The 26,367-nt window shown below is 37.3% G+C and overlaps 1 protein-coding gene across 1 annotated transcript in view; it reads right to left on the bottom strand.

The window, feature by feature from the left end:
* LOC135200986 (protocadherin Fat 4-like) overlaps positions 1–26,367 on the bottom strand; it is a 27,350-nt gene extending 983 nt beyond the window's left edge. Inside the window, exons 1-10 of the mRNA XM_064229782.1 lie at positions 26,171–26,367; positions 17,069–17,234; positions 15,155–15,396; positions 14,685–14,765; positions 12,158–12,280; positions 9,371–9,505; positions 6,582–6,657; positions 5,501–5,664; positions 3,679–3,816; positions 787–950 (exon numbers count right to left, since the gene is read on the bottom strand). Coding sequence (XP_064085852.1) covers positions 787–950; positions 3,679–3,816; positions 5,501–5,664; positions 6,582–6,657; positions 9,371–9,505; positions 12,158–12,280; positions 14,685–14,765; positions 15,155–15,396; positions 17,069–17,234; positions 26,171–26,188 — 1,307 coding nt within the window. The 5' untranslated portion in view covers positions 26,189–26,367. The remainder of the gene's footprint in view (positions 1–786; positions 951–3,678; positions 3,817–5,500; positions 5,665–6,581; positions 6,658–9,370; positions 9,506–12,157; positions 12,281–14,684; positions 14,766–15,154; positions 15,397–17,068; positions 17,235–26,170) is intronic.

Genomic DNA, 26,367 nt, shown 5'->3' with positions numbered 1-26,367 from the left:
CATGGCTATGTCTTTGTAACAAACTCCTTTAACTTCATGGCTATGTCTGTGTAACAAACTCCTTTAACTTCATGGCTATGTCTGTGTAACAAACTCCTTTAACTTCAAGGCTATGTCTTTGTAACAAACTCCTTTAACTTCATGACTATGCCTGTGTAACAAACTCCTTTAACTTCATGGCTATGTCTTTGTAACAAAAACTCCTTTAACTTCATGGCTATGTCTTTGTAATAAATTCCTTTAACTTCATGGCTATGTCTTTGTAATAAACTCCTTTAATTTCATGGCTATGTCTGTGTAACAAAAACTCCTTTAATTTCATGGGTATGTCTGTGTAACAAAAACTCCTTTAATTTCATGGGTATGTCTGTGTAACAAACTCCCTTAACTTCATGGCTGTCTTTGTAACAAACTCCTTTAACTTCATGACTATGTTGTGTAACAAACTCCTTTTAACTTCATGGCTATGTCTGTGTAATAAACTCCTTTAACTTTATGGCTATGTCTTTGTAACAAACTCCTTTAACTTCATGGCTATATCTGTGTAAGACATAGCTGTGGACAAAACAACCGCTGCTCCTAACAAGTTTACCGATTTTTATTTAATCAGAATTTGATCCGACGGACGCTTTGTGAATCACAAGTGGTCCTTGACTTAGTAAAAGTTATTTATACTTATCGTAACTAGAACTCATTTAATCAATTCCGTCCAGAATGTCACCTGTATTGAGTTTCTCCACAAGTCTTTAGAAAAACGATCTGAGTAGGACGAAAGTAATTACTTACTTGTATGACGATCGGCTGCTCTGCTGCTTCTCATAGTCAAAAATACCCTCAGACGTTGGGAGTGCCCACAGTCGGATCGTGGTATTGTCCCTACTTTCTGAAGGGTCAATTTTTAAATAACCGACTTTGTCGGCTGTGATGGTGTACTTGCTGAAATCGCCTGCCTGCAATAACATGATTTTATAGTTTATATTACTATTGTAATAATACGATGTAAAATGTAGAATGATTACAAACAAATCTTTAACTGAAGATACTATCGAAGTAAAACAATAATGAAAAAGTACTATGTACAAAATCCAGCACGTTTAAATGCCATGTTTCGGAATGAAAATAAGACAATTTATGAAAAGAGTGCGAATTAGTATTTGCATTTGGTTTTGGATAGTCCAAGAGTCTTTTTCTTCTTCTTCTTCTTCTTTTTTTCTTATTTTTTTTTTTAATTTTTGTAACAACACTCACCCCATCTGTGTACTTCTATGCACAGAAATCTCTTTTGGAAAACTTTGCATCCTTCAACCATTTGCAGTGTTGAAATGAAAAGAAAGGCCAAACAGTAAAATGATACGGAGGGGAAAGCTTTCTGCTTAGATATGAATGGGCACAGCATGGTCGGAAATATGTAATGGGATAAAAAATAAAAGAGCGAGGGAAAAAAAGTGATAATTTAAACAGCGAAGGGGGCTACTGGATAAGAAACTCGAAAGTAATTTACAGAGAGGAGTGAAGTCCAAAGAAGATTGTGAACAGCAACCTTTCGTGCCACATACTTTCAGAATCCTTAGAAACGCTAAGAGAGAGAAGATTCCACACACATATGACTCTTGTGTCTGTGATAAGAAGCTTTTCTGGTTTACAGAAAAGGCTTTCACTCTGCTGATGGCAAGAGGTCGAGACCGCCAGTGCAAAAAAGGTTGAGATGATTTTTGTTTTTAAATTTGAAATACCGTTAATTGCGTTGCTGGCGTTATAACCTTACTGACTGAAGTATATTATATCCCTCCCCCCCCAGCCCCGCCTACCCTGCTAATACGTTCTCCTCCAATTAATGTTAAGAGCAAAAGTATTAACAAGCCAGGGGATACATACTTCAATCAACTAAGGTATTACGTCTGCAATGCATGCATTTCAAGGTCAGGAATCCCTTCATGAAGTCTGTATAAAGCTAAGCAAGGACAGATAAAAGGATAAGATAAGGTACCGAGATCAGATAATATTCTACTTGCATATCCATAGAAGGAAAACACCATCATGCCTTAAAGGCTCATTGTTTCGAAAGTGATATTCTTGGCATGTTAGGCGATGGTATACTTCTCACCAGATCCACTGCTGCAGCAAACTGTAGCATTTCTAACGACTGTTCTCAATGATGTAGGCAGACGGATCCTAATCTCTGATAAGCCTTAGACAAATCCTTTTCTTCTTCCTCATGGGAAATGACAACGAGGTAATGGCCCTATCACAGGCCTTCTCTCATCCTTTTCAAACTTCTTTACTTCCATGTTAATTTCTGCAATAACATAGTCTACATTAAGCAAACCAAGATCTTGTATATACTGTTGCCTCACTACTCTCATAAGTCTAATAAGGAATTATCACAAATGTTAACCTAACAGATGGGTCTGAAACCTAAACTTTTGAGAGCGCAAGCAACCTTGGATGTATTCTTATATGAGGGTGGAAAGGATATGAGCCAATTTTCATTCTATATACTGGCACAGATATTCTCAAATCCATGCATCATGTTCTGGCACACTATAAGTTGTTTCTAACTTTAACTAGGGCCAGCGTATAGAATTTTCCTTTATCCAGTGGTCACAAGGATGTCCCTTCTTTTAGAGGCCTTGTAAGCTGTGAAGTCAGTCTGAGAGAAGGCGAAGATTCACATCGCAATAGCTGATGGATTTAGGTCACCCTGCAAGGCCCTAGAGAACGCCTTGTTAGCGAGAAAATAGAAAAAAGACCCGTGTAAGGGTATGTATACCTTTTGTATTTTTGAAACTCCTGTCAGAGTAATCGAAAATGAAGAAGGTTCTCACGCGCTGGTTCTGGCGATGCTACTTAAATTCCTGGCGAATGAAAATAAGAAAACCTGTCAAATGTGCTACCATTTCATACAAACCCAAATATGCTGAAAAGAGTAAAAAATCACTCACAAACATGGCTGCAGCGACAGATTTGACAGAAGCTTAAGGTGACGTCTTATTGCCTTATTACGGTATGAATGAACGTAATAACAACAGAGAGAGAGAGAGAGAGAGAGAGAGAGAGAGAGAGAGAGAAGGAGGATTAAAAAGCACTCAGTTTTTAACAGTAGTTATATTGTCTGTTATCTTCTACCAAAGGGCATGTGCTTCACTGTCATTTTTCCCATAAATGGTGGAAGTTGTCAATTGGCGGTGGCAGTAATGTTAGCCTCGATGTCATAAAAAAAATAATAAACACTAAAAAATAGAATCACTAAATAAAAAATAAAACCACTAGGAAATATCATTGAATGGAGGTTGTCAATTTGAGGTGGTAGTTATGTCAACCTCGACGTCATGTCAAACACACACACACAAACTAGCAAATATCACTGAGTGAATTCTTGCTTAACTTAGTTTTACCAGACCACTGATCTGATTAACAGCTCTGCAACGGCTGGGCCGAAGGATTAGATATTTGTACGTGGCTAGGAACCAATTGGTCACCAAGCAACGGGACCTACAGCTTATTGTGGGATCCGAATCACATTATATCGAGAAATGAATTTCTATCACCAGAAATAAATTCCTCTGAATCCACGTTGGCAGAGCCGAGAATCGAACCTCGGACCACCGTCTTGGTAGCCGAGCGCGAAAACCACTCGTCCAACGAGGAACTGAACAATTGCGGAGCATAAATACCTACCGAGTCAGCGTCGCAAACAAACATGTCCACGTCTATGAGAACGGGAGTCTTCACAACTTCATCGATTGTTTGTTCATAAGACTTTCGGTTGAAAGTGGGCCATTCATCATTGACGTCATCTATATAGATATTAGTCGTCTGCAAAGGAAGTGGGATAAGATATTAAGAAGAATATCCGATATTTAAAACAAAAATCTTACGTATTACTTCAAATTCCTTTTCCACTAGATATGGGGAACAAATTCGTAAGGCTCTTAAGAATAGGTTGCTGGCTACGCCTATCTTGATAAAAATGTCATGAGAGTTAAAGTAGTGAATGTGTGTAAGTAAGAACGTTGGTTTTCTGTATATGGTAAAGTTGTATTCTGTCGTGTCTCTAATTATTAAAAAATCAAGAAAAGTAAAAACATGACATAATACAAATTTACCACATACAGAAAACCAACCTTCTAGGGATCCTTTTTTTTTTTTTTTTAAAGCAGTTGTTCAAATTTTTATTACTGTTTCACATTTCCAGTGATGCGACACAACTAAATGACAAATAAATGAATCCTTTTCCCGGGAGAAGTTAAGTATATCTTAGTTGAATAAGACCACTGAACTGATTAACAGCTCTCCCAGGGCTGGCCCTAAGGACTAGATTTTTTTATGTACGGGGCGAGGAACCAATTGGTTACTTAGTAACGGGACCTACACCTCGGTGGCCGCCAATTCGATTCTCAGGCATTCCACTGATGGGTTAGAGATGTGTATTTCTAGTGAGAGAAGTTCACTCTAGACGTGGTTCGGAAGTCACGTAAAGCCGTTGGTCCCGTTGCTGAATAAGCACTGGTTCCATGCAACGTAAAAACACCATACAAGCAAACAAACAAAGAATACAACTTATTGTGGGATCCGAACCACATTATATCGAGAAATGCATTTCTAACCGCTAGAAATAAATTCCTCTGGTTCCGCATTGGCGGCAGCGGGGAACGAACTCGGTCTACCAGATTGATAGGCGGATCTCACAATAAGCTGTATTGCTTATTTGCTTGTATGGTGTTTTTACGTTGCATGGAACCAGTGCTTATTCAGCAACGGGACCAACGGCTTTACGTGACTTCCGAACCACGTCTAGAGTGAACTTCTCTCACCAGAAATACACATCTCTAACCCCTCAGTGGAATGCCTGAGAATCTAACTGGCGGCCACCGAGGTGTCGGTCCCGTTACTAAGTAACCAATTGGTTCCTCGGCTCGTACATAGAAAAATCTAATCCTTCAGGCCAGCCTTGGGAGAGCTCTTAATCAGTTCAGTGGTCTTGTTCAACTAAGATATACTTAACTTCTCCCGGGAAAACGATTCATTTATTTGTCATTTAGTTGTGTCGCATCACTGGAAATGTGAAACAGTAATAAAAATTTGAACAACTGCTTTAAAAAAAAAAAAAGGATCCCTAGAAGATTGGTTTTCTGTATGTGGTAAATTTGTATTATGCCGTGTCTTTACATTTCTTGATTTTTTAATAATTAGAGACACGGCAGAATACAACTTTACCATATACAGAAAACCAACGTTCTTACTTTCGTACATTCACTACTATAGCTCTCATGACATTTCTATCAAGATAGGTGTAGCCAGCAACCTATTCTTTAGGAGCCTTACGAATTTGAACAACTGTTTAAAAAAAAAAAAAAGATCCCTAGAAGATTGGTTTTCTGTATGTGGTACATTTGTGTTATGTCGTGTCTTTACTTTTCTCCAGTGCGGAGCTTTCCCAGAGGAGAGAGCTTAATATCAATGTTTACGACATTCTTGATGTTCAATAAACATTTCTTACCGTTTCGGAGCTACTGGGTTCAGGTGCCACTAGACCATCTTCTAAGTACTCCTGGGCAGCGACAGTCAGTGTGAAGAACTTGGTATCTTTCTCATAATCAATATCCTGTACTAATGTGACATTACCTGAACTCTCATCTATAGAAAAAAATCCTTCTTCATTACCTGTAGAAAAAGCACATCATTATTTCAAGGCTCCTAGAAACAGGAAATATACAGGTCCTACACACATATTAGTCTAATTCACTTCAGTAATAAACGTGCTTATATTGACTGCTATGTATTAAAGAACTGGATAATTGTCAATGTATTATTCATAAGATGAAATCTATGCATATAGAGCAAGCCCACAGTGGCGGCCATTGACTTGAAATTCAATCTCCCAAAGAATGTGGTATTCATTAAGAAGTAAGATGAGGTAAAGGGAAATAGAGAAAGAAGAGACTCCACTTATTAAAAAAAAGGGATAGAAAAATATATTAAAAAAGCAACAAATAGATAAAAACGTATTAAAATGCAAGGAGAATAGTATTAGGATAGGAATGTATTGCACGGTCCTGTGTTGCCGTTTTGAGGAATTTCGTCTACTAGTGTGGCTTTCTAGTGACATCTGGCAACGCTCCGTGGATATTCCGACCACTTTGCCTTTTTATATTTTATTATGAAAATCAAGCTATAAAACATATCCTGCTTATTTATACAAATGAATTTTATTGAAATCTTTTATTTTCTTCGTCAAAAATACTTTATGCTAAGCTAGTGACGTGTACTTTTTTTTTTACGTCACGGAAAATGATTCTACATCGGAAAATACACATTCTAACCATTAAATCATAAATAACATAAAAAAGAAGAACTGCGTATGGTAACACTGCTAAAAGACAACGTTGTGATGAAAAAACGGCAACGCTTGAACTTCTGAAGTTTCAATTGCACGACTTCCTCTGGGAGGCTTCTCCTCAATCCAGCCGGAGAAGTTGTGCAATTGGAACTTCAGATCGAAAAACAGAGCAAGGCAACAGAAATTCACATTTCGAGATCAGTGGCAAAGATAATGCTGAACAGTGCCTGCTGGAACGAACCTTTCGTGATGTTGTATTTCACTTTGTTGTTGATGCCGAAGTCCCGATCAGCTGCCGAGACGTAATAGACGATTCTCTGTAGTGAGATATAAGACCACACCAGTCACATTTCCGAGAGTAGACCGATCTTCATGTCACGCACATTAAATAAAGTTATTTACTTCATGATCTTATATTATGGAACGAAACACGTTACGGATAATAATAGTAATAATAATAATAATAATAATAATAATAATAATAATAATAATAATAATGGAGAAACAGATCCACAGTTATGTATATTTACATATATTTAAAGATAAATCTGTATAGATAGGTATAGGGAATCTGTTCTATTCCATTTTCAAGCTCAAAAAGGGGAATCGCACAGATTCCCAAAATTGCTATCTGTACAAATACACCTTTAAATATATGTTAGGCCGAAAGATCTTGGCTTTCTCGCCTTTCCATTTTCCTCCGTGGCATCACCTTTATTTATGTATACATACACATATCTGTGGGGTTCTTTCTCCATTGTAAGACTCATGCTACTATAAGTATTTTTAAATAATATTAATGATGATCACAATGATACGTCAGGTTTCCAGGGACGTAATATTTTCACCATAGCCCTAATATGCTTGCTGGTTTGAAACAAAATTAGCAGCTGCCATGTATGCACAAACTTTCCAATATAGTTGCCAAGTTACGTGGCAGTAAAGTATTCCATTTGCTTGGCAGTAGATAGTATACCCTTAGCTATGGTTCTCTAAAACATGTGTCTGCATTTCCTGCTTTCCATGCATAAATGATAAGAGTTCACGTGACAAGTCACTTGATAAGGCAAATTAATTGATTTGGCATCATTTACATGGTCTCAGCTATAGCAGCCATATACTAAAGAATTCAGGCCAATAACCAGGAAGTTTTACAAACTTTAGAAATTTTGGATCATGCTGAATTAATCTCAGTTGAAGTTGACTACAAATTGCCTTTAGATTAATTACTTCCATTCGCCATTTGTAGATGATACTTACCAAATAGAAGGGATTTTCTAATAGTTATTCTGGAGAGGATTTATATGTTTTCACTATATCATTATGGCCTCCTTAGCCACCATTCTACATGTGTGGCCTCAGATAGCACTCATAGCCAACTCCCCGATAAAACTCCACTGTTCTAAGTTTGCCTATATATATATATATATATATATATATATATATATATATATATATATATATATACACAATATCTATATGGTTATATATGTCTATCTATCTATCTATCTAATAAATATATTTATATATATATATATATGAATATTAGATATATATATATATATATATATATAATATATATATATATTCTATATATATACATATATAGATATATATATATATATATATATATATATATATCTATATATCATATATATATACTATATATATATATATATATGTATATATATATATATATATGAATGAAATTCTATCACGTCACCATGATTTCTATATAAACATTAACCTGCAAATCATACTATAATGGTCGTTATGACGGTCTGTCCATCTGTTATTCAATCACGGCTTAACGGCTCGACGGATTTTACCCACACAAAAACTATTGGATAGAGTTTGATCGAGGATGGTTTATAGCCTTATATATACTAGCGATGATTTTTCCTTTCTAATAGAGAAACGTAATTTCCCCTTCCGCTTCGCTCTCCCTCTATCTTCCTCTCACCCTCCCATCCCTCTCCCCCCTCCCACACCCACCATCCCATCCCTTTCCCCTTCTTTTTCCACCCCATCCACCTTTCCCTTCAACCTTCCCTTCTGCTTCCTCCCTCCCCTTCCCCACCCCACCCTTCATCCCCACCCCCCCACTTCCCTCCCTCTTCCCTCCCGCTACCCATGACCTGTCATTCAGTTTCCCCAGGCAGCGCCAGGTAGGTCAGCTATAGTAGATTCACATCAACCGTGCATTTGATGTCTAGGCCCGTCCCTTACGACGCTCCTGATTGGCTGTTGATAAGCCAATCACAGGGCTGGAAACTCTCAGTCTCTCTCGAGTGTTCACTTAGGCAGGATGTGTGTTCCTCCTCTCCTGAGGGATACGTCTTTCAAACGTATACCTCAGGAGAGGTTGAACATGCATCCTGCCCATGTGAACTCTCGAGAGGCTGAGAGTTTCCAGCCCTGTCCCTCAGGAGAGGAGGAACACACATCCTGTCTATGTGAACTCTCCAGAGAGACTGAGAGTTTCCAGCCCTGTGATTGGCTTATCAACAGACAATCAGGAGCGTCGTAAGGGACGGGCCTAGACATCAAATGCACGGTTGATGTGAATCTACTATAGTGTCTATCAATATCCAATTCGCTCTACCTCGGAAATCATACATGTTGTTATATACTATGTATACCGAAGGGGAATTACAAGTGATAAGTGGTCGTTGTCTCAAGCACAGGTGTATGTGTACTTAGCGTCGGCATCAACCCCCCCCCCACCATGTTAGTCAGTTGGTGAGCTTGAACCACCAGTTATTTAATGAATTAGTCCCAGCGCTAGACCTATGATGAGCAATATTTTAGTTTCTGTGCAATCGGAGAAGTTGCTATTTGTGCCATGGTACTCATTTGGGTGCTATCTTAAAGCGGAATACCTGCAGTACTATAAGGTGGCATGTTGAAAAATGGAAAAGGAAACAGTAAAATAACCAGGCGAAAAATTTGAAATCAAGATACTTATTAAGCACGTGACCCCTGTGTTGTGTTTTCTATTGAAGTAGAACCAAAGAGAAAAACACTCACGTCGTCTGCAGGCCCCTCTGGTATGTTTGCTGTAGGTACAATACGTATCCAGTAAGGCGCAGTGTCCCCTTCGTCAAGTACAAAGAGAAGTACAGTGTGAGTGGCGCTTTTTACTGTGTCGTAGTTATCTGTGCTCTGTAAAACAAACAAACAGTTGCCTTGAACCTCTAAATTCATCGCAGATTAGTTTTTAGATCATATGAAGTTGACTGCCCCAGTATCAGTTGAAAAGGCTAAAATGTTTCTTCTTTAATTTATAGGTATATACGTATATATATATATATATATATATATATATATATATATATATTATATATATGTATATATATAATGTAGCCCAATACAAGCACCAAAGAGTAGATTTTACATCGTTATATTTCGTAAAAATTAAAAAATGTTTCCCTCAACTGACAGATCACTTGAGGGAAACAGTTGTTTCCGAAACATAGCTATAAAATCTACCCTTTGGTGTTTTTATGGGCTACTTTTATTGGATAGATTTCTTTTTTAACAGTAATTATCTTATGTATATATATATATATATATATATATATATATATATATATTATAATATGTATATATATATATATATATATATATATATATATATATATATACAATATATATATATATAGTAATGTATATATATATATATATATATAATATATATATATATATATATATATATATATACATTATATATAATCTTCATAACACGAAGATGAGATATGTTAAAATAAAGCTCTTGAAGAGGCCTAGCGGAGGGCGAAATTATCGAGCTACTAAAGTCTTTTATTCTCTCTTTTCTCCTGTGGATTATATTGACATATACGTATATATACGTGTGTGTGTATGACTGAAACACGAAAATATGGAATGTGATTAATATATAAAGACATAAGCCACGAAAGAAAGAGAAACAATTGAGTGCTGCGAGGCCTTTCGACCTCCTGTCCTTTACTAAGCAGACTGAAGAAATATAAAAATAATTTCACAAAGAAGGTCATATAAATGGGGATTTCAAAGGAAAAAATATTTATCTGGAATCCAACACAGGATTAAGTATTTAAGAGGCTTTACAAAGGTTGGGGTCAAACAGGTCGGAAAAGGGGACAAGATAATTAAAAGATTATAAAAAGATTATACACGGAAAGTGACTGACTGCCAAAAACTGTTATAAAAGTACAACTCAATAATTCTCTTTTTGGTAAAACAATTACAATTTTTGAAAGGTGAACATTTTTAGAAATAATATATTAAACATATGTATGCATAGAAAACTTATATAAGGTATCTAATTAGTAAATCAAGTCAGTTATTTTATCTTTTAGGTCATTCTTGAACGTTTTACTAATACAGGGATCCAAATAATGCATGACAGGGCTAAGGTTAAAATTACAACTGGAAGTAAGCTGTATAATAGTGAATTCTAAAAAATTTTGTGAAGAGAAATCTTTTGATCTGGCAATCACTGAACTTTCAGTCCAATTTATCCTGTGAGAGATTTTACTGAAATGAATGACTTTAGCATTGGATGTTTACCCAGTTTTGACAAAATTCTTATGCTGTTTAATTCGTACTTCTAAATCCTTGCAAGATTGGCCAATATATTACTTTTAGTGTGTTATTGTAGGAAAAAACGAGGTTGACATTAAAAGATTTCAACAATGATTTTATGTTTTCAAAACCACTAAAATAGGGCTAGCTGAGAATGTTCTTAGGGATTTCTTTCTCTATGATACTTTCACTATGAAACTTTTCATGTATTATAACAAATATTGATAAGCAAAGGCCAGCTAGCTTCGCAGCGAAGCCCCCCCCACTGATTACGTTAAGACCATTCCTTGAAGCTTTTTGGTAGGCAATAGTTCCGGAAAGTTGGTTAACCTGTGGTTCTCTTCATCTTCATATTTAGCAATGGTTGTTTTACCGAACTAAAATACGTTGTGCTGATTATCAAAAGAAAACGTTATATTATCCCCTGAAATAAAACATCATACACATCTCCCTAAAAAATGGTAAAAAAATAGGAAAATATGAATGAAGTCAGGAGTGTTCCGCAATGCGGCAATGTTGCGTTTCGTTAATGAGTTTCACCTGAATACGGAGGTGACACTGGGAATGTCTGCGTTCGAATCCTTGCACTTGAATCCCTGGGGAATGGTAATTACTGTCTGATCATAATAATGACGTAGACTTATAATGTCCTATGTCTTTTTGTTTGAGATTATAATGAAATTCAAAGTATTGTTCATGAGCTCATACTCTGAAGCTTTCTATTCTCTTCAATGTTGTACAACTGTAGTTCTCTTCCACAGCTTGTGGCTATAAGACCTTATAAAGGAAGGGAGAGAGAGAGAGAGAGAGAGAGAGAGAGAGAGAGAGAGAGCAAAGTGTATCAGTACCCCAAGTAAATATGGGAGCACTGGAATTCGTAGAAATAGGTTTGGCACATTATGAAAAATATATATGAAGGATACTATCAGAAAATGAAAAATGAAAACAGAAGGCAGTGATTAAAGTTAACCACATACAGTTCAGAAGTCTCAACGCAGCCGTGTAATGTTTGATAATCCAATATTGAGTGACAAAATGGAAAATATGCCTTAAAACACTGTAACCATTAACAGGGGCAGTCGAGGTGTGATTCTTGTTTGAGTCTGTCAACCGGAGTAAGTCTTCTTCTAGTAAAATTTTGAATATTTAGATACTAATCTTTTTTATCTTAATTTTTTTCATTGTTGCTACGAAAATACGAAAATGAAATAAATATCAACGAATACTTACAATGATACTGAATTCCATCTTATACACAGACCGTGTTTCATAATCCAGCGCATCTTTCGTTGACAATATAAATACATTTTTATCTTGAGTCATATCAAACTTGTCTTGAAATTCCGTCGAGATCTGAAAAGTAATAGAAAATACGTTTTAAATGAATGACACACAATAGCTCGATCAGCTTCAGATAATCATAATTGCCCTTAACCGGCCATTTCTGTATTGATTCTGCCTCTGCATATCCAGGAAATGCCGTAATAAGGAAAGCCTAAGTGAGGCACATGTTCTTAGAAAGACACTGTGTCCAGTTTATAAGTTGTTATAGGAAGAAAATGGGCGTCAAAAAAGCGCTTTCTTATATCCTCTCCTCTGAAATGTCAGCGCCTCAGTGGTGTGATCGGTTTGGTCTCGGCCTGCCACCTCGGTGGACGCGAGTTCAATTCTCTTGCATTCCATTGAGGAGTCAGAGATGTGTATTTCTGGTGATAGAAGTTCACTCTCGACGTGGTTCGGAAGTGACGTAAAGCCGTTTGTCCTGTTGCGGAATAACCACTGGTTCCGTGCAACGTAAAAACACCATGCAAACAAAAACAAACAAACAAACCAGACATCCAAATCCCAGGAACAAGACATTCTGGATGGGTTCAGAGTTCCTGCAGTTTTCCCTCCATTGACTCCTATAGAAATATCTAGAAACGAGGAAGGAACTCTACAGGTGGAACATGATTAAACATACGAAAAGCCGACCAGCAAGAAACGTTTGGTCCAAGAGATGTTAAGGCTAAAGTTCAAAAAGAATAAACTGATTCTTAACAAAGAAGTGGCTAGTGTGATACGGAGCTCACTCTCATTTTCAATGTGAATAATGTAAAGCACTCCCGGGAAATATTTGAAGACTATAGCTGGTTCACTTAAGGTAGATTCTTGGATGAGCCCTATGCTTACGAGACGTTTGTTTGGCGGCCGCTGATTGGCAGCTACGTCTCGTAGGCGTAGGGCTCACCCAAGAATCTACCGTAAGTGCACTAGCTATAGTTTTCCGGATTAGTTGAAGAATTGGGGGAAAAAAAAAAAAAGTCTCGATTAGGTACCTCTGAACATCTTACACTTATGAGTACGGGTATTTGTTTCAGCTACGTAAATGAAAACTTCAGCTGTGCAGGTTTCATTTCATCACGTAGAAGAGAGATTAATTTCCGGCTTCATAGGAGGGTCTCTTAAGCTCATTTACACATTAGTGCCAAAATTCTGCAATTACAAAGGAGAAGAACTCGGCAAACTTCAGAAACACACAAAAGGACATTTATTTATTAAAATTGAGGTGCTGTTCAAACGCTCACTACTCTGCAGAAATTAGCTGTGGTAAAAGTCTGCTTTAGGATACGCTGACATTTACCATTTCTTCAGGGGAAAGTTCCTCGCTGGACGAGTGGTTTTCGCGCTCGGCTGCCAAGCCGGTGGTCCGAAGTTCTAATCCCGGCTCGTCCAATGCGGAATCAGAGGAATTTATTTCTGGTGACAGAAATTCATTTCTCACATAAGTGTGGTTCAGGATCCCACAATAAGCTGTAGATCCCGTTGCTAGGTGACCAATTGGTTCCTAGCCACGTAAAAATATCTAATCCTTCGGGCCAGCTCTAGGAGAGCTGTTAATCAGCTCACTGGTCTAGTAAAACTAAAATATACGTAACTTAACTTCTTCAGGGGAAACTATAACATCAGGCTTTCAGGAGATATCCTAATTGCACATTGTTAAGTATATCTTCATTTTACCAGACCGCCAGAAGGATTAGGTATTTTTACGTGGTTAAGAACCAATAGATTACTTAGCAACGGGACCTACAGCTTACTTTATATCGAGAAATGAATTTCTAATCACCAGAAATAAATTTCTCTGAGTGCACACTGAGCGGCCGCGGGAAGCAAAGTCGGGCTGCCAGATTGATAGTCGAGTATGAGACATACTCGTCCAGTGAGGAACTAATGGCGCCTTGTATCTTGCTTTTTCGGCCATCTAGCCTCACTTATAGAATTCTGCAAAGTATTGTCATTCAAGCTGCCGGTCCTAAAGTTCTAGAATGGAGATTCTTCGTTACTTGGGTTCAACCACCACACTTATTCTAAGATAAACCTCGTAATGTTGATATTCGACGATACCTATGTTCGGAATGGCAGAGAATATAAAATCACTGCTCTGCTTTGCAGATGATTAGATGAACTTTATAAAATATTTGAGGATGATCGCGTGATTGAATATTTTATTTTTTTAGAAAGTCATGAGATATACTCCTGGACTACATTTGTAGTAACTTCAATTATATTAAAACAGAAGAGAAAATCGACATATAAAAAGATAGCCTCCAATTGTTGTACTGAGTCGTTACAATTTTCTGCATTACACATTGTTCCAAGATGCATTTTGTCAAGTCATAGAACTTATGATTCCACGCGTGGTAATCTGGAAGGAATGAAAGACTGCAAAGATTTTTCACAGCGTTGCAGCTGTTCTTTGGAAATCTCTTTCACTTACCCATTGAATCTTCAAAGTTTCCGTTTCTCCTAAATCATCGTCGATATACGTGAAATTAGTGATTACTGTGTTCGCCTGGTTCTGCAAGAAAAAAGAAGTGAAACCAAAGTTAGCAAACTTATTTCTCGATCCTGAAACTGTAACACCAGTCCTGAAAAGCAACAAGAAATTGAAAACTTTGTGGGATTCTCTTGGTATATATAGCCTGTTTGATCTTCTTCATAGTGAAACAGAAATGCAAGAGATGTAAGACTTATACTGAAAACAGCGTTATTTTTAGCATGAGATTCTCAGACATGGAGACGGAAGATAAGAGAAATTCAGCGAGTTAAAGTCTGTCAAAATAAGGACTATGATCTCGTTCCTGAACCTTGACAACAGGACGTCCAAGTCAGATAACGAAATGCAATACAAGTTACGAAAGAAAAAGAACGACTCATTGCGAATTGACAGTGAGTCATCTGGTGTACCTCTTCCATATCAACTTCAGTAACCCCGATGTTATCTTCTGGCCGCGGAGCGAACTCGTTGATGTCGAGCTCATTGATATAGGTGGGGACGTCCGAGTTGGCAGTTATGTAACATGTCAGAGGTCTTTCTCTCTGTTTTTCAGCGTCTAATTTTTGGCCGAGCGTAATTTTCAGCTTATCCTCCGATAACACTAAGTAACCTCCGCAGTCATCTGCATCGTCGCTCTTCAAGATATCAGAACCTGTAAATATTTTCAATCCAGATTAGTCGCAATACTCCGATGACAATTGCTTGAAAAGCAATAATTATTTCATTTTTAAAGTTACTGAAATTCTTAAAAGAGCCGAATAATTGCACAATTGAAACATTTTGCTATATATATATATATATATATATATATATATATATATATATATATATATATATATATATATATATATCATACACACACCATCATCAATGTTATCTGAGACTGTAAAACACTAAGACAGAAGGACATTGTCTGATTTTATGTAATCTGGCGTCACACGTAGAGAGAAAGAGAAAAAAAAAACGAATTAAAATCAGTGATTGTGATAGAGGCGATTGATTTTCAAGCTTAGCGTCTAAAACGGTGGTAGGACAATTGCGTTCTGGACAAATGCGTACCTGTAGAATTTAAATCACAAAACCAGTGAACTACAAAACTAAAAATTGCAGAACTACTAAACATTAACAAAAGAGGAAACAGATGCCTTTGTTAAAAGCAATTTTTGATATGATAGGTGGCTATTAAAGAACAATTACAAAGAAAGAATAGAAAAGATTTTCACAAACGAGTACATTAATTACTGTTTTTGAGTAGCCAGTATTAATTTTGTAAGTAATACTACAATTAGTACCTAGTGTTTAAAAAAATGTTTTAAAGCCTAGTTAATATAAAAATCCATGGTAATTTGTAAATATTGTAGGTATATATTTTGTAATATTTTGTAACATTTTACTTATGTAAATGATATATAATATTTTTCTAATAAAAGTTAAAAGAAAATTACAGAACCACTAATCATAAGCAATGATTGTTAGCAGATGAGAGTGTATTGTTACGAGGCAGATACGAGATTTAAGGCATAAAGCCATTGAACTGCTGGACTACTAATTACCCGGTACGCAATAGTCCGGGACGCAACAGTCTGGTATGTAATAGTCCGGGACGCAATAGTTCGAGACGCAATAGTCCGGGACGCAATAGTCTGGTACGCAATAGTCCGGTATGCAATCGTCCGGGACGCAATAGTCCGGGACGCAATAGTTTGGTACGCAATAGTCCGGTATGCAATAGTCCGGCATGCAATAGTCTGGGACGCAATTGTCCAGTACACAATAGTCCGGTATGCAAAAGTCTGGGACGCAATAGTCTTAGACGCAATAGTCTGGGACGCAATAGTCTGGTACGCAATAGTCCTGTAAGCAATAGTCCGGGACGCTATTGTCCCGACACAATTGTCCGGTACGCAATAGTCCGGGACGCAATAGTCCGGGACGCAATAGTCTGGTGCGCAATAGTCTGGTACGCAATAGTCTGGTACGCAATAGTCCAGGATGCTATAGTCCCATACACAATAGTCTGGTATGCAATAGTCCGGGACGCAATTTTCCAGTACACAATAGTCCTGTAAGCAATAGTCCGGGACACTATTGTCCCGTACACAATTGTCCGGTACGCAATAGTCCGGGATGCAAATGTCCAGTACAACAATAGTCCAGTACGCAATAGTCCGGGATGCTATTGTCCAGTACACAATAGTCTGGTACACAATAGTCCGGGACGCAATTGTCCTAGAACCGCCTACAACCCAGCCAAAAGAAAACAAAGGTGTCCATCTCCAACAACTCTTCTTACAAGCTAAAGCGGATGAAATCGTGAAACTTACTGTTAACAGTGAATAGTACGTCACCGACTGTGCAGTTCTCCCATATGTAAATGTTGTTTCCCGTACCAGGACACTCATAACGTTGGACATATGGCGAGTTTACTGAATCAACGTAAGAACACCATTGTTCTTCCTGCGCTGCGGAGATCCTGAGGAGCGCACACACCTGCGAAAGTAGATTAGATCAGTGGTCCTTTCCCTTTTTATCACCACGCCCCCTCTAAGAGTTTGTCATTTCTTTCACGCCCCCCTTGCATCTATGAGTAATATTTCCTCCCACATTTAAAGGGGGAAACATGGGAAAGAGGAGGGGTTTCGAGGATAGGAAGGGAGGTCAATAATTAAAAAACATGGTAAGCCCAACGAGCCAAAAGCCCCATCCACACGGTCGAACTCTTCTGACTTTTCTCGCTTATGACGTCACATCGAACAAAGTCTGTCGAGCAAAGTTCAACCGTGTGGACGGGGCTAAAGTGGAGTAGTAGACTTTAGGAAAGTAACGTTATAGGTCGATACTTTTGCATTTTGTCATAAACTTCTGAATATTAGTTCCTTACTCTTATTAAGAGAATAACGAATATAATTAGAGAATTTTTTTTTTATTTTCCCAGAGGGTTCGCGCCTCCCCTGGAAATTGCTGACGCGCCCCCTAGGCTAAGGACCACTGTACTAGATTATCGATGAGTATAGTCCTCTGCCTCGTCTATGTTTTATCAGTGAATAATTCTCGTCTGCGATGACGAACTAGTCCAGTCAAAATATAGGAGTCAGATGAATTTTAGCTTGGGAGTCTCTTATAACCCCTTCGTTTGGAAGCCTTGCTTTTAATTTTTGGTCAGTCGTATTATAATTTTCATACAGCATATAAATCACTGCAAAAACATTTTTTTGTATCATGAATTTTTTTTTCTTCATAAAACAAATACTTGAGATTTTTGGCCATTTACTACTAGATGATGACACTAGCTGATGATGATGAGGACCACATGTCCAAAATCTATTCCTTTTTCCTTAGTAGACCAGTTGCTTTACGTCTTAGGGAAGAACTTCAACAGATAAGTCACTTCACGAAGAATATCTGTCGCCTTCCAGGGTTGGGACCATCAAGGATGAAGAAAGATTTTCATGTTATTGCTGATTGCATGCAATTCTAGATGAGTGGAACGCTAACCCCTGGGATATAAATCAGTCAGTAATTCGATCTCTCTGTACAGGACAACCAGCTTCAGAAGAAGTATGGTACTGTCTTTTTGAAGTTCATGATGATGGGGAAGATATGGCTGAAAGTTGGATGGCTCGCTTATTAACTGGAGGAAAATCAATATTCCAGTTAAAAGAGTCCAAGATAAAACAGAACAATGAAAAAAGTTCATTTAGAAAGTAAGAAGGAATATAGACAGGTGGTCAATCGCTCAGCAGCAAAGAGAGAGTAACTGATGATTTAACCTCTGGGGAAACAGCTGAGATGACTCTCCAGGAACTCATGCTTTCCCATAAGGTGTTTCACGTTGAGTTAAAGATACAGGAATTTTGGGAAAGGATATTTATGATTAATTTATTAGAATGAAAATGTGAAGAATAAATAGAACATATAGCGTATTTATTTTAATTTTCGTTGGTGACACAACGCTCTATTTGACCATAGATTTTAGTGATGTCTTTGCAGTTATAGCGGAGTAACTAACTTAGTTAGATGTCCGAGGCTCTCCTCATTCCTTCCAAAAATATAAACTTATACGCAATGTTGGTGATCAGTCACTTCTTGCGAAGCGCTGTACTGTTTCTGGTTATTGAGGGTAACTTAATGTTTGGGTGGCTGCAAATTCTGAGTACCGTTATTTCGCTGCCTGCAGTAAGTAATTAGTATTCTTTTCAGTGACTTCGTTTTCTCTCCTAGGGTTGTTTCATATACTAATGGATGGATATTAACGTCCCCATATTAGTACAAGCGCCTCAGCGGCGTGGTTGGTATGGTATTAGCGTTCCACCTCGGTGGTCGCGTGTTCGATTCTCGGCCATTCCATTGAGGAGTGAGAGATGTGTATTTCTGGTGACAGAAGTTCACTCTCGACGTGGTTCGGAAGTCACGTAAAGCCGTTGGTCCCGTTGCTGAATAACTACTGGTTCCATGCAACGTAAAAGCACCATACAAACAAACAAACAAACAAACCATATTAGTACAGGACGAACACTGAATCTTTATATTTTCACTCGGATGAATTGTATCATTACGTTATCTTGGTGTTTATATCGACTCAGCATTGCTGCTTAATTTCTCATCTCAAAATTCTTGCTTCTTATGCGGCGAGGAATTACTGTGCAGTTCACATGTACGGAGAAGACTCATTCCTTGAAGGTCTCGAAGCATACAGCCTCCGTAGAAGGTAGTGCCGTTAGTGGACCTCACGCGGTACACTGTAGGCATTACTTAAGGTTCTTTGCAGCGTGCCTTCGGCCCCAAGCTGCAGCCCCATTCATACCTTTTTACTGTACCTCCTTTCATATTCTCTGTCTTCAACTTACTTGCCACCCTCTCCTAATACTTGATCTATAGTACAACTACGAGGTTTTCCTCCTGTTACACCTTTCAATCCTTTTCCTGTCAATTGCCATTTCAGTACTGAATGACCTCAGAGGCCCCAGTGCTTGACCTTTGGCCTAAATTCTGTATTCAACTCAACTCGAAACATACAGCTCAGGCATCGTCTAACGTTTTTGGGTTCACGGTATAGATGATAAGTCTTCTTGCGGGAAGACTTTAACGAAGGAATGTTACTCCTTCACTTTAATTTTCTGAGAAAACTATTGAGATGGCTATTTGTCTGTCTGTCCGCACTTTTTCTGTCCGCCCTCAGATCTTAAAACTATCGAGGCTAGAGGGCTGCAAACTGGTATGTTGATCATTCACCCTCCAATCATCTAACATACCAAATTACAACCTTGTAGCCTCTGTAGTTTTGATTTTATTTATGGCTTTAAAGAAGGAATGCTTCGTGAGTCCTGAATGTCCTGCTACAATATCCTGAGCCATTATGCCCACGCACGTGGGAACTTGTCTTGCGCTTTATATGTTTCATAGAGCAGCTTACTCAGTTTCTCTCCTAGATAGTGACCCTCAGCAAAGTTCGGCGGTCGTTATCTAAGACTGATATTTCTTGGTAGTAATTTTTTTTATATTTGCAGTCTTTTATTTTTCATTTTTACGAGTTTCTCGTCGGACGAGTGTATTTCGCGCTCGGCTACCAATCCGGTGGTCCGAAGTTCGATTCTCGACTCTGCCAACGCGGAACCAGAGGAATTTATTTCTGGTGATAGAAATTAATTTCTCGATGTAATGTGGTGCGGATCCCTCAATAAGCTGTAGGTCCCGTTGCTAGGTAGCCAATTGGTTCCTAGCCACGTAAAAATAACTAATCCTTCGGGCCAGCCCTAGGAGAGCTGTTCATCAGCTCAGTGGTCTGGTAAAACTGAGATATACTTAACTTTGTATTTTTACGGTCATCGTCAACGGCTTGTACTAAACTCGCCGCAAAGGTGGATTCATACCGGGTTTAAGCATTTGGGGGTCAATATCTAGGAAAGATCCCATGCTCATTTTAGTTCTTAACTTACTAATAGACTGGTTCAGTTTTATCATATTTACGGCAAGACAGACTACATCTTTCAGCCTTTTTGAGTGATTATCTCAGTTAGCTCTATAGTTGTTTCGCTGTTCAATGCAAAGCTCATGAGTGTTCTTGTTATCTGTTGTCAAACCTTTGTTTGAGAAATATTAAATTCTATTGGCATCGTTATCTGTACACTTGTATAGAATGCCTCGTAATTGTTGCTATGCACGAAGATTTTTCCAGTGAAGGTAAAAAGAAGGAAACCTGATTTCAAAAACTTACAGGTATTTAAGGAAAGCCTGTAGATTTCCTTTTTGGTCTTTTTCCACACTGATTGGATTAGTTAATAAACTGCATATAAAGTTAAATATATCTTAGCTTTACCAGACCACTGAGCTGATTAACAGCTCTCCTAGGGATGGCCCGAAGGATTACATATTTTTACGTGGCTAGGAACCAATTGGTTTACTAGCAACGGGACCTACAGCTTATTGTGGGATCCGAACCACATTATATCGAGAAATGAATCTCTAATCACCAGAAATAAATTCCTCTGATTCCAAGTTGGTAGAGCAGAGAATCGGACTGGCGACTACTACAGACTGGATATTGAACCAGGATTTTTGATCCCGGTTATCAAATTGCTGACGCATGAATCAGAGGCACTGGCTATTTTCGGGTTATTTGGCATCTTGTTACTCGATGAGAGCAGCACTGCAAAGGGATGGAATCCTGATAAAGGTTCCGATACTCCCTAAGCTCCGAAATGTACAGCCAAGTGTGTTACGGTAAGAGGCTCTGTGGAACTCTGCATGTATGCAAATTGTATTTCTGACTTTGATCCAGATATGAAATAATAAATAATGCGCCGAAGTTTCTTCGGTGCGATCGAGTTTTCTGTACAGCGTATGATGCTGTTTAATATTCTCAGCCACGGCCCGTGAAACTTTCAGCTTAATACACATATTTCGTATAAAATTGATAATGAGAAGCACACTTACTTTGAAAAAAGATATTGAAATTTTAGTGTATTTCAAATGCTAAAATTGAAATTTTAGTATCTTTCATGTGCTAAAATTGAAATTTTAGTATATTTCATACACTAATATTGAAATTTTAGTACATTTCATATGCTAAAATTGAAATTTTAGGATATTTTCATATGCTAAAATTGAAAGTTTTGTATATTTCATACACTAATATTGAAATTTTAGTATACTTCATACACTACTATTGAAATTTTAGTATACTTCATATACTACTATTGAAATTCTAGTATATTTCATATACTAATATTGAAATTTTATTATATTTCATATGCTAAAACTGAAATTTTAGTAGATTTCATATATATTTAAAAGCAAGCCACTGACTTTCTTAAAAGTTTTACATCATCCGTTCGTTCGAGACATTTCTATGTCGAGATGACGGAGATTATGTAATGCCTACCCCCCGTGGGTGTGTTTATGTGACCGTCGGATGTTCTACATAGATTAGGAGGCCCCATAAAACTGGCATCCAATGGTGGGTGCAGCAGGGCCAAACCTAAGAATTTTTTAGTTGGTGGTCATTGGATTTTTATATATATTTACTGCTTACTCATCGCATACAAAATATCATACGTGTATACTGTGCACTTATGTCAGCTTTATGTATAATTTATCAATAATTGTTAATACGTAATGAAAATGTGATTTAATAAAATACTTTTTATGTCATGGTAGTGAATATTTATTTAGCTAAAGCAAAAATTATTTTAATAAATTCTGTCATTTTCAAGAAGTATAGTGTTTTATTATATTTAAATCATCTACAGACCTTTTGGACGAAATCAATTTAGTGGGTGGGCAATTTATTATTTTTGTAGGTGGGTAGTCGGCCACCCAGTTAACATGTTATGTTGATGCCTGTGGTGTAAGCTAGACAACTCCAAACAAAGCCAAGGCAAGAGAAGATAAGAGCAATTGCAAGACAAGACGAGGACAAGGCAAGGTTTACTCTGCAACCTATAGTAGATTCACATCAACTGTGCATTTGATGTCTAGGCCAGTCCCTTACGACGCTCCTGATTGGCTGTTGATTAGCCAATCACAAGGCTGAAAGTTTCCAGCCTTGTGTCTGGCTTATCAACAGCCAATCAGGAGTGTCGTAAGGGACTGACCTAGACATCAAATGCACGGTTGATGTGAATCCACTATTGTAAAATCCAGATTTCTGCCGAGTATAGTTCACATAACTCCGTCTGATATCTCATAGCCTCTGAAGTAGTGTTGGGACGAACTCCAGAGAGCATTACCGTACGAAAGCTCCAAAATTATTGTATTTTCATTGAAATGACCGTACATTGTGTTTTTCTTAATTCTTTAAAAATTTACCTTGATATATATATATATATATAGTATATATATATATATATATATATATATATATATATATACAAGGTAAAGAATTTTAAAGAATTAAGAAAAACACAATGTACGGTCATTTCAATGAAAATACGATATATCTGATATATATATATATATATATATATATATATATACACATATATATATATATATATATATATATATAATATAGACTATATATATACATATATATATATATATATATATATATATATATATATATATATATATATATATATATATATATATATATATGAGTTTTCTAAAAGGACGAAGGTCTAATATTTGGCCTACTTTAATTTTCAAGTATGATAGGAATCATTTCTTCCTTATTAGTGCAATCTACATTCAACCAACACTTGAGACTAAGTATACTCTTGTTTTTTTCCATCTGTCCATTCGCCTGTGGTGTTTGCGCATGGTAACACTGCGTCCCGGGCTTTAAATAATATCCTATTTCGAATATTAACGGTGTAATTCACATACAGTAAATCATTAAAACACTTTTTCAGTTTCAAATGTATACCCAGATATCCTTTTATTTACCTAAAACTTACACATAGCGTAATTATTTAAAGCTCGGGACGCAGTGTTACCATGCGAAAACACCACAGGCGGATGGACAGATGGAAAAAAAGAGTATAGTACTATCAATTTATTCGCAAGGAAAAGTAATTAAAATCCACTTTGTCCTATTGCTGTGCATTTATTTTCATTTCGGTTACAGAACAAAATTTTGTTCTGAATTCTTATTGTAAGCAAACAAAATTGTAATCTTTCTTTTACATTACGAAATCGGATTTTTTTTAATGTTGCGCTATCATTAGCAGTGAATTGAGAATAAATTATATATTTTCTAAAAAGTTTAAGGAATGCCTGAAATTACCGTACTAAACGTACAATACTTGGACATACTACCGCATACCGTACAAATGGCCAAATTACCGTATTTGTACGGTAATTATCGTACGCATCTCAACACTCTTCTGAAGGTGGAGACAAGTCGATGGAGCAGAATTCCGATTAAGCCGGAACTTAGCTTTTTGATAACAGCAGCATAAAATCAGCGTAATGCTTTTATCACTTACTTGTCCCCTATCTGGCGACTGACGCACAAGATATAATAGGCTGAATATGACAGGTGTGTCCAGTTTAATGATAGACCCTGATGTCATTATTGATTTGCGTAGGTATATCCATGACGTAATGGGACTATATCAGTGAGCTGCTCACGTATGAGGTATATGTTTAGTACTTTATTATGGATAAAGTTTATATAAAAAAGAACGAAAAGTTTGTTTTGGTTTGAATAATTTTTTAATTAAAAGAATACACTTTTGTATGAATTTAAGTTATTAATACATAGTATTGTAGATTTTGCTAATAAACTAACTAACGCCCCACTCATAATTAAAAAGATGGTAAAAAGGTTAAAGTGCTTTCAGTTCAAAGTAGGAGTTTTAGCGCTTGCTTCAAGCGAGGGGTTGTTCATAGGACAGAGCCTCACTATCACTTTTAACGAGCGCGATTTGTCAGAAGTTACCGTTACTCTCTGGGATACGTCGTTGCTCAAGAATATTGTCAACAATTTTCTACAGAGGCAACTTTCAGCACACACACACACAGTAAATTAATTACACTGAAAATCTAATCCTGTATCCCCCTTAGTAACTCAGTATGAAATTTTTGAATACTTGGTATTAATATGACCGTAAGTATTGGATAACTTGCTATTCTCTACATATGTTTACGTGGAACACCCCCAGATACTTGAGGAGCTTGTCAAAAGGCCAGCTGTTGCTACGTATACATTTGCAAACGAAAAGAAATTTATTAGGACGTGTAATTAGGAGTGGTTTATCATTATGAGACTAGAGTATAAAGCAACCACATCCCATCTGAATCCCAGAAGCAGGAAATCATGAACAGGCAAGGTAATAGTCGCCATTTGATGAATGGTCATCTTAAATATTTGAATCTTCCAAGAAAGTTTCAAACGTCGTTATATTCTTTTCTTTGATTATTTTTTCGTCCTTGAAAGTCCGAAGTTTCGTTACATCCAGGTTCACAATTGTTCTACATCAAATCGTCAGTGGTTTGTGTGAGTTAAGTTAAGTATATCTTAGTTTAATCAGACCACTGAGGTGATTAACAGCTCTCCTAGGGCTGCTGGCCCGAAGGGTTGGATATTTTTACGTGGCTAAGGAACAGCTTATTGTGAGATCCAAACTACATTATATCGAGAAATGAATTTCTATCACCAGGAATAAATTCCTCTGATTCCGGGTTGGCCTGTTTCGTGTGAGAATTGAAGTTTAAAGAACTTCATAAATATACGGCAAATTTGGACTTTGTATGTAGTACCTTTTGCTTTGTGAAGCCCGCTGGTGTTACTCCTGATAATCTCAACAGAACAAGAAAACACTGAAGTATACATAGCTGCAAAGGCCTAGATTCGAAACCTGACTGGGGCATGAGCGCTTATCGATTACACTTCCCTTTGCGTCCTAATAATTCCAAAGGTCTAGTCTAGTGTAATCACTGTTTATGTATGTGTGTGTCTGTGTAACACACAAACACAAATTCGGGCGCACACTTACACACACATATATATGCATGTTTGTGTATTTATGTATGTATGTATAGAACCACAAGAAGACTGTTGCCTTTATATCTAATTAAATAGTACTATGTACGTTCTTGGCAGCATACCTTCAACCCCAGATCTATATCGTGCTCTTATTTTTAGTTTTTGTTGTTACCTTTCTTGGCTATTCCATACCAGTTTCTTTAACAACGTTTTGTGTAATTTGAACACCTTTAAAACCAAGTTTGTGTCCTTTCAAAACAGAGTTATGGGTGTGGCCCAATGTTCTGGCTAGAGTACTTCATATCAGTTGAAAGTACGAAAAACTCAGGTATACAGAAAACAGAAATCACGTTACATCGTATAGGTACGTAATAACAACGTCAAAAAATGACTCTTTTCGCGCATAACCAGCTAAACCAAATTATGTCACAGAGTGGGCTGCTGGTAACAGGGGAACGTAATACAAAATGAAAGTTCGAAACCGAAAACCACTTACCAGAACCCAACATCGCATCTTGGCTGCGATATCCCTCACAGCTGTGGACAAACAACGAACGCTCTTTCTTCGAAACGATGTTCTAAAGTTCCAAATGTCTTCAAAGATCACATAAACACGAGCAATGCCACTGGTTATAGAAACCAAATATTATCGAGTGCATTTCGCTCGCTCCGTTAGCTCAGGGGTGGATGAAG

Source organism: Macrobrachium nipponense, chromosome 27 (genome assembly GCF_015104395.2).
Source record: "Macrobrachium nipponense isolate FS-2020 chromosome 27, ASM1510439v2, whole genome shotgun sequence".
In the NCBI taxonomy this organism is placed as follows: Eukaryota; Metazoa; Arthropoda; class Malacostraca; order Decapoda; family Palaemonidae; genus Macrobrachium; species Macrobrachium nipponense.
Note: the sequence above shows the minus strand (reverse complement) of the source record. Positions and strands in the feature narration are given on the sequence as shown.